The sequence below is a fragment of the Trachypithecus francoisi genome, unplaced genomic scaffold (assembly GCF_009764315.1).
Source record: "Trachypithecus francoisi isolate TF-2019V2 unplaced genomic scaffold, Tfra_2.0 Lachesis_group7, whole genome shotgun sequence".
NCBI lineage: Eukaryota > Metazoa > Chordata > Mammalia > Primates > Cercopithecidae > Trachypithecus > Trachypithecus francoisi.
The window spans coordinates 85,275,048-85,287,239 of NW_022681472.1; the positions used below are offsets into that span (position 1 = coordinate 85,275,048).

General features: G+C 38.0%; 1 protein-coding gene across 3 annotated transcripts in view; it reads right to left on the reverse strand.

The window, feature by feature from the left end:
- Window positions 1-12,192, reverse strand: part of ASAP1 (ArfGAP with SH3 domain, ankyrin repeat and PH domain 1) — a 407,767-nt gene that overhangs the window by 136,882 nt on the left and 258,693 nt on the right. For all 3 annotated transcript variants that reach the window (XM_033203192.1, XM_033203191.1, XM_033203193.1), the window contains 4 exons: window positions 9,685-9,759; window positions 8,802-8,851; window positions 2,347-2,476; window positions 854-939 (listed from right to left, as the gene is read on the reverse strand). In XM_033203192.1, coding sequence (XP_033059083.1) covers window positions 854-939; window positions 2,347-2,476; window positions 8,802-8,851; window positions 9,685-9,759 — 341 coding nt within the window. The remainder of the gene's footprint in view (window positions 1-853; window positions 940-2,346; window positions 2,477-8,801; window positions 8,852-9,684; window positions 9,760-12,192) is intronic.

A 12,192-nucleotide genomic window follows, 5' to 3' on the forward strand; every position in this document is an offset into this window, starting at 1 on the left:
AATAAGTAAACAAGCAAATGTGGCACCACAGAATCACAAACATAATAAAAAGATAGCCCTGCAATACAGGCAAACAAAAACGGTGCCAGTGTAGAACAATGGGTATCTTTCAAAATATAACACCAATTATATAGGAATCCACGTATAAATGCAAAGTATTCTTAATGCCCAAGCTATTTAAATTCATTTAATTTAGATGAAACAAAACAAAACCGAAGACTCCTGGTGGAAATACATGGTGCAAATGGTGCAATAATAGGCCAAGGTGGGCGGATCATGAGGTCAGGAGATCAAGGCCATTCTGGCCAACATGGTGAGACTCCATCTTTACTAACAATACAAAAAAAAATTAGCTAGATGTGGTGGCATGCACCTGTCATCCTAGCTACTGGGGAGGCCGAGGCAGAAGAATTGCTTGAATTTGGGAGGCAGAGATTAGAGTGAGCTGAGACCGCACCACTGCACTCCAGCCAGGCAACAGAGTGAGACTCCGCCTCAAATGAAAAAAAAAAAAAAAAGGCAAAATGCCAAGTAAGAGAGTCAGGGAAGGGGTTCATCAGAAATGACTCTTTAGTGGCAGGGGATCATGCATCTGTAATAAGAGCTCCACAGGCAATCAAATATAGGAAGAAGTATTTGTAAGTATTTGTCTTCTTCTAAGGAAGACAGTATTTCTAAGCCCTAATTTGAGCTACTGATTTGTATAAAACACTGAAGATGGAAGACACTATTTCTTATCCATTTAGCTGAAAAAGGTCATTATATCACTTTATTTAGTCATGAGATGAAGAAAAGATATGAAAAGGATTAAGATAAATAATGAAGTACAGGGGGCTTGCAATATTCTACTCACTTGCACTGTGCATGGTAATACTTTATAAGATTCTGCAGCAGATCCACACCTTTTTTGGTCTTGATTTCATTAACTTTAATGAGATACTGTGAAAATAAAACATGATTTTATGTTGATTACTTCAGCCATGGGTTCAGGTGCCTGAACATCACCCCTGAATCTGCACAAGTTACCAAGCTTGGTGTCCTTTAAACAGTTTAGAGAATGCTGATTTCGCACAGTCACAAAGTGTACAAAACAAACTGACTAGAGTGTTAGCATTTTATAAATTCTTTTATGATTAGTTTACTCAACAAGCAGAAATAAAACACAGCAAAACATTCTAGAATTGTTATTTCCCCTTGGTGCAGTGGATCTCAAACGTACAGTTTATGTGGTCAAAAACCTGAAAGATTGATTGTTTTTTGCAGAAAGTAAGTAGAATAGCATTCTCATCAAAGAATATATCATAGGATATTGAAATTTTAGGAAGAAGAGGTGAATCAGAAAGAATTTTTACTACTCAAAAATGAAAGAATAAAAATAAGAATAACCCACTAATTTATTCAGGTAACTAAACACAGTAGCGTACTTGTACTGTGTACTGGTCAAGATTTTCTATTGACACTGTTTGCTGCTTGCTTACTTGTTTTATTGTGTGAAAAGGTTCATGAGCACACAAACTCAAGCCAATGGGTTATGAAACAGAAAAAAGAAAGAGAGAGAGAGAAAGAGAGAGAGAGAGAGAGGTGAGAAAGAGACAGAGAGAGAGAGAAAGAAGGAAGGAAGGAAGGAAGGGAGGGAGGGAGGGAGGGAGGGGAAACGGGAAAGGGAAAAGGTGAAAGGGGAAGGGGAAAGGGGAAAGAGAAGGAGGGAAGAAAGAGGAAGGAAGGAAAAGGAAAGGAGAAAAAAATCTAGGGGAGGAAAAAAATTTGAGACAATTCTCCACTTTAATATTTTCTGAAAACTGCAGAAGAAACTCTTGCTCAACAGCAGTGTCAGAAAAGGTTGGTTTAGGTCAAGAAGTGTTCATGTTCAATTGGAATTCAGTTTGAGAACCAATGCTCTAAGTTTAAGGCAGCATGCTTTCTGTTGCATTTTTTCGTGAAATCAACTTTCTTAATGGCAACTTCATTTGAGTTTTCATTCAAACTGGACATATGGTTAAAAAAACATGCTCTAAACATATACCAATAAAACTTAATATTCACCAGTGTTACCTCTCACCAATGTTTTCCTCCCAAAACCACTCACAAGCAACATTAAGGTTCTCACCAAAGAATCCTGTTTTGGCTTAAAACAGCCCCATAGGGCCAAGGCTCAAAATATGAGACAACAGTGCAATGGCAGGTTCCCAAAACGCTTGGAGAAAAATGGAGATTAGAATCCTTAAGAAACAGTTTCCTCTCTAGTAATCAAATACAGTCTGCCTTTAAGCATAAAGACTGCTGACCAGCAGGAAAAGATTACAGTTGTTATAATTCTAGGCAAATGATGGAAAAGTCCATTCTTACTTCACACATTTGGAGCTGAAAGAGGCGCCTTTCCTTCTCCATTTCTTCCGCAATCTCGGCTCCTGTTATCTCTGTGCGGATCATCCCATGTTGTTTTGCGTGCTCTCTTTTCTCTTTCTCAATTTTTGTACTGTAATTAAAGCCAATGTCATTGTTAAAAACAAAACACTCTTGTACAACACCAACAGCAGACCCTAATACAAACTATGGATTTGGGGTGATGATGTGTCTATGTAGGTTCATCAGCTGTATCAACTGTACCACTCTGATGGGGGTCAGTGATAATGGGGGAGGCTGTGCATGTGTCGGGGGAGGGAGCATATGGGAACTCTCTGTATCTTCTGCTCAAGAAGGAAGTCTACTAAAAACAAACCACACTCATGTCTTTCCACTAACAAAAGCCACTGATTATTAATTCCCAAAGTTAAGAGGTAAGAATTCTTAAGTTGGTAGAATCAATCAGAAGTAAAAGCCTACATTCAAAGAGAATACACACACTGTATGGATTTTCACATGGGAAACCCCTTACATTTTTCCTTTGATCTTACACATGACAGATTCATATACATTCTCTTACATTTTGGTAGGCACAAAGAAATTTTGATAGTCTACCTACTATTGGGTAAAGCACTTTATAATAAAAAAGAATCAGAAAGTTGGAGGCATGAGGCTTTCCTTGAGTATCAATAGCTTGTAAGACTTCAATTATTTCAAATAATTAAAGTATATAATGGGTCTTTGTGGGTATGCACAAAATTTAGTCAAAGGTAATTTCCAATATTCCTCTAAACTTGAGCTATTTCCACATTCCAAGAACACATTTTAATCAGTCAACCACTTGTCACTGGGCTGTACAAAATTCAGAAGAAATCCTAACATATAATTTGGAATCCTATGAAAATGTTCTTCTGTGTGTGGGGAGGTGGCCGGGGCAACCGGTGATAAAGAAGAAAGGCCCACATTAAACCTATAGTAGCTGATGCTAGTGCTCAGCTCTGATAGATGATAATCTGGTAATAATACCAATGATTATAGCCTGCTTTCCAAAAATCCATTAACCTGAAAATGGACTTCTAATTTCAGAAACAACTGGTAATTTCTAGTTGTGAATGCAAAGACTAACTGATTTGACCTTCAACTCTTCTTTAAGTTGTGGTGGTAGGGGAAACCAACCCTGAAGAATGTCAACATCCTTACCTATACACAGACACAGTGGAAAATCCACCGATCAACCCAATGGAAAATCTACTTATAAACCCAGCTGGGATTGACTCTAATACCCTAATGCTATTATATTTAAGAAACTCTTTAATCATGCCACCGTGGCAGTCAAAGAGGAATAACAGGGATTTTAACAGAAAGAGAATAAATCTCATCTCTTTCTCCACTGATGTGGATAGGAAGAGAAAAAATATGGAGGGATAGGCATAACTTAATAATAAGCGTTTCAATTTACCATGGTGACTTAAACATACATGTCTTTCATTTCTTCTTCCTCCAGTGATCTCACTAAAATGAGAGTAAAGGCATAAGAACAGATAATCTCCCAAAGACAAGAGAATTGAAGACAAAAAAGGATGACAGAATTCAATAAATATTTGGAAGAGCAAGGCTGAAGAGAGAAGGAGAGCACCTCAAACTATAGGGTTCTCTGTCTCCCTCACTTACATAGCTTCCAAAATGCCACCATATGTGATTACTAACAGGAGCCTGAAAGAACTGCAACTCAGACACTGACATTTGGAAAACCCCTATAAAAGAGCTGCCTTCACATCCTACAACTCGAAACCTAAAAAGAAGGCTTTCTGCTTTCTTGCTTTCTTGCATCTAATGATGCATATGAGCTTTTAGTCTTTGGGTACCTTGCTCTGAAATATGAATGCATCCAAAGATTATAAGTCCCCAAAATGAAAGTGAGAGTGAGCAAAGTATTAATATCAAAAGGGGGAGGGTTGGGAAGGAACCAGAGGCAATAAGGGAGCAGATAAAAGAAAAATGTCATTAAATCTTCAGCTAAAATATTGCATCTACGAAACAAGAAACAGAAACTACAAAAAGGCAAAAAAAACAAAAAACAAAAAACAAACAAAAAAAAACCCCAATTGAGCAAAAGAGCTGTTAGAAATTTAAAATGACAGCCAAAATAAAAAAGCTAACTGAAACAGTGGGGAAAAAACACTGAAAAAATAACCTAAAATATACTACTAATAGAACAGAAAAGAGAGGAAAATTGTAAGAACAGTCTAGGAAGTCAAATATCATATAATGAAAATTCCAGAAAGAGGAAAAAAAGAAAAAACAGGAAGAATTACAGGAAGTTTCCAGGAGTGATGAACTAAAACTTGTAAACAGAAAAATTGCAAACAATGCACATACCATGGTACTTGAACACTCTTCATAAAACCTTTTATAGAGACAAGACCTTATATTCTCTAACCGAAAATAAATGAAACAAACAACAACCACATATCACATACAAATAAACGGGAATCAGAAAGATATTAGATTTTTTTTTATTAGCAACACTGGAAAATAGAAAACAATGGAAAAATGCCTTCAACATTTTGATATAAAATTATTATTATTATTATTTTTGAGACAAAGTCTCACTCTGTTGCCCAGGCTGGAGTGCAGTGGTCCGTTCTCTGCTCACTACAATCTCCACCTCCTGGTTCAACGATTCTCCAACGATTCTCCTGCCTCAGCCTCCTGAGCAGCTGGGACTACACGCACCCCCCACCACGCCCAGCTAATTTTTGTATTTTTTAGTAGAGACAAGGTTTTGCCACGTTGGCCAGGCTGGTCTCAAACTTTTGACCTCAAGCGATTTGCCCACCTTGGTTTCCCAAAGTGCTGGGACCACAGGCGTGAGCCGCCGTGCCTGAAAATTATTATAATATCATGTTTTATATTTGGCCAAACTCTCCCTTTTTGCGGTGGCAGAATGAAAATAATTTTGGAAATACAAAACCTCAAATCTTTGCCTCTTTTACAGCTGTTCTCTGAAAACTACTGGAGGTAATGGGCCACCAAAATATGGAACTATACTAGTCAAGAGGAAGTAGATTTAAAACTGAAGAGTCAAACGCTATCCCAGGATGGCAGCTGTAACAGCTTATCTAAAGAGCTCTGGAAAGGGATGTCGCCAGGAAAGAAAAAAAGAAACGGACAAAATTTAATACTAATAGATATATAATCATTATAATAAAATAAGTAATGTACTTTATAAACAAATATTAACAGGTGTCTGACATCTGCTGGAACACATAAAGATTCACGGAAAATTCACATAGAACTAAGCAAATGAAGAAAGAAGGCAATTATGTCATTAAGAAAAAGCAAACAACTGTACTCTAAGAACAGAAATTCAATCCTATTCTAACATTCAGATTAGCAATGAATGCTTATAATACCCATAAAAATGTAAACACTGAAACTAGTTTAATAAAAAATTGTTCTATTAACCATAATGGATGAACAGGGTGCAAAAGTGATGGGATGTCTGTGCAAGGAATGTAATCCTCGTCTACCAGAGCAATACATCACAGCTAAAGCTAGAAAGAGCAAGAGAATACTGAGGAAGGTGTAGAAAGTCAGGAAGCAGGTAAAAGAGTTGGAAAAAGGGAAGGGACTAACAGGATCAAGAGGGGCAGGCAGAGGGCCTCTGTGTTTCCATTAGAAGCACATTTGTTGCCTACTTAATATTTTCCCTGTCATGATTTGTAAAGAACCCTGTACCATTAGGTATGACATAAAATCACTGAGTTTAGATTGTGGAGGACAACACAGGTAAGTGAGAATTTGCTACAAAGGGTACCTGGTCCATCCTAGAATGCTCTGTTCTATGATAAACTTTAACAATGTTGAAGCCACTGTTATCTGGGGTTTCCATTATATGCTGTCAGAGTAAGTCTTAACTAGTAAAAGCACTATCTGATGTTTTAGTTTATGTACATTTATCATTTTGACCAAATGAAATTTGATTCTTACAAAACTCAGTAGAAACTATTTATTGTATGACTTTCCTATGCTAAACACTGTGACAACTGCTTCAACATACTACCTTATCTTGTCCTCACAACAACCCTGAGAAGTAGGTAATTTTTTATATTATTTTACAAGTAAGGATCATCAAAATTAAGTATTTTGGCTGAAGGTCACAAAACTGGTAATGATTTCTCAGTCTATGATCTAAATCATTGCAAACTTCACTGCGTCCAGAGTTCCAAATGGAAGACCATAGAAAACGTCCAGCCTTCTCCATTACCAAAACTAAAAAATGAACTTTTTTGTGTGGAGTCATTTTGTTTTCTGTAACTTATAACTGCATGAGTCCCAGTACATCAAAGAGACAAATGCTTGTTTTCTTTCTTTCCTGCACCACTATACTATACTTCAGTGACAAAGAAATCTATCTTAGGAAAATTGTTGACAGGGATTTACTAAGCAAACAAATAAAACCTGCCTTCATAAGGTCTTAAATTCGGGACCCACTCAACTTGCTATTCCTGTTATACATTTCCAGGTCTGAATAATTCTTTTATTTCTTCAATGAAATAGTACATATACTATGAGTCATTAGGCACTGGTAGATTAACACCATATATAAGAATAAAGTGGTTGTGGTCTTCACCAAATTTAGATTGTAGAGGACAACATAGAAAAATGAACAGCCAGGCCGGGCACAGTGGCTCTCATCTGTAATCCCAGCACTTTGGCCGAGGTGGGTGGATCACCTGAGGCCAGGAGTTCAAGACCAGCCTGGCCAACATGGCAAAACCGTCTCTACTAAAAATACAAAAAATTAGCTGGGTGTTGGTGGCGGGCTCCTGTAATCCCACTTACTTGGGAGGCTGAGGCAGGAGAATCGTTTGAACCCAGGAGGCAGAGGCTGCAGTGAGCTGAGATCACGCCATTGAACTCCACCCTGGGCAACAAAAGTGAAACTCCGCCTCAAAAAAAAAAAAAAAAAAAGAAAAAGAAAAATTAAAAAAAAAGAAAAGCCAGACAAGTTCATATGTTGAGTGAGAAGTACAAGGAAGAGCACCTGTACCATCTCAGAATACTTCATATTCTAAGTCATTTATAATATTAAGCACCAGATACTTGTAGGTCTTTAGCCAACAGAGATTTAAATAATATAAATACAGTTGTACTAACTAATATTGGTAGTACTTTAGTTGACAAAGTACGTGTTACATCATGTTTTGTTGTTCCTATGTCCTACAAAGAAGACATATTCTACAAGTATAGAACAAGGCTTTTTCTTCCCCCTTTGTCCTCCCATTTTCTAAGTACTTAATTCTATTCGATTCCAAGTTTAAGCACCACTGCCTCTGGGCAGGGGCAGTACTTAGCTTACAAGTTGAGTACTCATGACCCACTTTTCATACAGAAAGATTCATAGCCCACAGCATTCATTTATCAGTAGACCATTTTAATAACCTTTTTGTTCTCTGCTGCATTTAGAACTGTCAATGTACGGATATATTCCTAAGACAGCAAGTCCCAAACAATGCACTTTTTACATAATTACAAAAGTAGTTTGGGAAAAACATAATTAATCGTGAATTTGCTTTTCTTTTGCTTGTTTTTATCCTGCTGCTATTGCTGCCTACAGAAATGTTTTATTCTCTTATATTTTAGTTCTCCAAGACTTTTATTAAAAGCTTTAAAAATACATATCTCCTCCCACCCCACCCTCCTGCTTGGTGTTCCAAATGTCTCAGAATAATAATAGTAATAATAATAAAGGAACGTGGTACAATTACACACAGTATCAAGATGGTCCGAGCACCTTGCAAAGTGTTTAGTGCCCTTATCCCTAACAAGAACTCCACGAGGTTGGTGGTCTGACCTCAGTGCCCATGCTATGCTGAGGCTCTGTGGTCAGACAGACCTGGAGTGAATGCCAGATGGACACGTAACTAGCTTTCTAGCCTTTCACGAGCCCCTTAGCCTCTTTAGGCTTCAGTTTCCCTGATGTATATAAACAGAGAGTAAAGCTGTACAGATAGTTTCCTGTGAAGAGGTCATACATGCAAAAAACACTTAGTGCAGGTCCTGGCAGGCACCAAGATGTCACAGTATTAGCTGTTACTTTTATTATTTCCTAATTGTTATACTATACAGAAACATAAATGGTCCATAATTACATGCTATCTATAATGAGAGCCATAGGCCTATAACTTGATAGTATCAGCAGCTGTAAATGCCAAAACAACTGATAGTAAAAGTACCTCTCCCTTCAGAAAAATAGCACAGGAGATGCAACCACTTTAGGTCAGTGTACCCAACCTCTTAGCCCTAATAAGGATATACCAGAGGATACACTAAACAAGTTTTTGTTGAGAAGTTATTAGTTAAGAGGTCTGTCCTTTCTCCAGTTTTTTTTTTGGTTCAAAATTCACAACAATATTAAAAAACAAACAAAAACTAAACAAAAAACCACTTACAACTTTGTCTCATAATCTTTCCAGGCTTTGTCAAATGGCTTCTTGAGATCCTTAGAAAAGAGAAAATGAAATTAAAATTGCATCAACTTTGACTGAAAATGAATAAATAGTTTTGAAATAACATCTTAGCAAGAATTGCTTCCTTTATAGGATACTAGGAGCTTCACTTTCATGCACATTACACCATTTTATTTATTTATTTATTTATTTTTTGACAAGGTCTCACTCTGTTGCCTCGAATGGAGTGCAGTGGTGCAATCACAGCTCAATGCAGCCTTGAACTCCTATGCTCAATCGATCTTCCCACCTCAGCTTCCTGAGTAGCTAGAACTACAGGCACTCAACACCATCCCTGGCTAATTTTTGTACTTTTTTTTATAGAGATGGGGGTCTCATTATGTTGCCCAGGCTGGTCTTGAACTCCTGGGCTCAAGCGATCTGCCTGCCATGGTCTCCCAAAGTGCTTGGATTATAGGCATGACCACTGTGCCTGGCCAACATCACACCATGTATTATATACACAAGAAGCATGAGAGGGGAAAGAAGGGTGAGCGCCCTGGTCATGCTGATGAAGCAGGAGCCTGAGGTTCAGAGAGGCTGGGTCCCCAGTGGTCACACTGTGGGAACCAAGACTAGGGCTTAACTTCTCTCTCCCACCCATGGAGAACCCTTCCAATCTTCTTGAAAGTGCCTAATCTCATTCCTCTGTCAATACCATTATGTGAAGTGGCACATTTTTTCCAATGATCATTTTCCAAGAGCATTTTTAATGCTGAAAATGTTTAAAGACTCTTTCAAATACAAGTACTACTATGATCTTAAAAGAGGAAAAAAAAATCAATCCTTTCAAGTTAAAGTGAAAATCCAATTTCTGAACACTTACTCCTTTGACTCCCTTTAGGTCTCCTTTTAACAAGGAATCCAAGGTGAAGATCACATTGTGGCTCAGCCCCTGGAGCTGAAAAAGCAAAGGGAAGATGGGAGATGGTTAAAAAATAAAGTCCACATGAACAATAAAACCAGCTACTATTGACTGAGCATTTTCCACACACCAGTCTCTGTTGAAGGGCTTTCCATGCATTATTTCATTGAACCTGCATGACACCTCTGTAGGTTAGGTGACATAATTATCACCACTTTGCAGGTGAAGGAACAGAGATGGAGTCATTTGTGCAGAACCATAAAGCATGTGAGTGAGGGGCTAAGATTTGAATTTAGGCAGTGTAGGCTGGGCATGGTGGCTCATGCCTGTAACCCCAGCACTTTGGGAGGCTGAGGCAGGCAGACCACTTGAGGTAAGGAGTTCGAGATCAGCCTGGCCAACATGGGGAGACACTGTCTCTGCTAAAAACACGAAAATTAGCCAGGTGTAGTGGTGTGCAACTGTAGTTCCAGCTACTTGGGAGGCCGAGGCAGGAGAATCATTTAAACTTCGGAGGCGGAGGTTGCAGTGAACCGAGATCACGCCACTGCATTCCAGCCTGAGTGAGAGAGAGAGTCTCCAAAAAAAAAACCAAAAAAACAAAAAAATGAATTTAGGAGGTGTAGCTCCAGAGCTTGCTTAAACACTACGTTACAGTACACGTATATGTGTACAAATAATTCCTCAAATCACTGTAGCACTTCCATTAACACCTCTGCCAAAATTGTAGCTCTTACAACGAATTTTCTTCAACTGCTTCTGTCAGAGTAAGGAGGGGCTTTTTCCATTTCCTTTTCACATGTTTTTATACCATGTATCATTATCTGAAATTGCTGTGTTTGGGGTTTTCTTTGCTCAGACTTATCTTTTAATTTTTAGTTTTTATGGATACATAATCGTTGTATTTATGAAGTACATGTGAAATTTGATACAAGGGTACAATGTATAACGATCGAATCAGGGTAATCGGGGTTTCCCTCACTTCAAGCATTGATCATTTCTTTGTGCTAGAACATTTCAATTCCACTCTAGTTATTTTGAAATATATAATAAAAATCACTAACTACAGTCACGCTGCTGTGCTACCTAACACCAGATTGTGTTACTTCTATCTAACTGTATTTTTGTACCTAATAACCAATCCCTTTTTATTCCTTCCACCCTACTATCGTTCCCAGCCTCTGGCAACCATCATTCTATTCTCTATCTCTGTGAGATCAATTTTCTTTTTTAGCTCCCACATGAGACAGAACATGCAATAATTGTCTTTCTGTACTTGGCTTATTTCACCTAACATAATGTTGGATCCATTTTGTGGCAAGTGGCATGATTTTGTTCTTTTTTTTTTATGGCTGAATATTCCATTGTGTGTATATACTGTATTTTCTTTATCTACTCAACTACTGATGGACACTTAGGTTGATTCTGCATCTTGGCTACTGTGAATGGTGCTCCGATGAACATGGGAGTACGAGTTACCTTGTTGATACAGTGATTTCTTTTCTTTTGGGTATATACCCAGCAGCGGGATTCCTGGATCTTATGGTAGTTCTCTTTTTAGTTTTCTGAGGAGACTCTATACCATTTTCCATAGTGGTTGTACTAATTTACATTACCACCAACAGCATATGAGGGTTCCCCTTTCTCCGCATCCCTGCTAGCATCCATTACTGTTCTTTTTACAAAAACCATTTTAACTGGCATGAGATATTTCACTGAAGTTTTGACTCGCATTCCTCTGATGATTAGTGATGTTGAGCATTTTTTAATAAACCTTTGGGCCATTTGTAGGTCTTCTTTTGAGAAATACCTTTTCAGATCTTTTGACCATTTTAAAACTGGATTTCTTTCCTATGAGTTGAGATCGTTATATATTCTGGCTATTAATCCCTTGTCAGATGGGTAATTTGCAAATACTTTCTCCTATTCTGTGGGTTGTCTCTTTACTTGGTTGATTGTTTCCTTTGTGGTGCAGAAGCTTTTTAACTTCATATGATCCCATTTGTGTTTGCTCATTTTTCCTTTGGTTGTCTGTGCTTTTGAGGTCTTTCTCAAGACATCTTTGCTGAGAGCAATGTGCTGGAGAGTTTCCCCCAAAGTTTTCTTCTGGTAGGTTCACAGTTTCAGGTCTTAGATTTAAGTCTTTAATCCATTTGGATTTGATTTTTGTATATGGTGACAGATAGGGTCTAGTTTTATTCTTCTACATATGGATATCCAATTTTCCCAGCACCATTTATTGAAAAGGATATTCTTTCCCCAATGCATGTTCTTGGTGCCTTTGTCAAAAATAAGATGACTGTGAGTATGTGAATTTATCTCTATTTGGTTCCACTGATTTATGTATTTATTTTTAGTTTTAGTTTTTGAGACGGAGTATCACTCTGCCCACCAGGCTGGAGTGCAGCGGCATGATCTCTGCTCACTGCAATCTCCGCCTCTTAGGTTCATGTGATTCTCCTGCCTCAG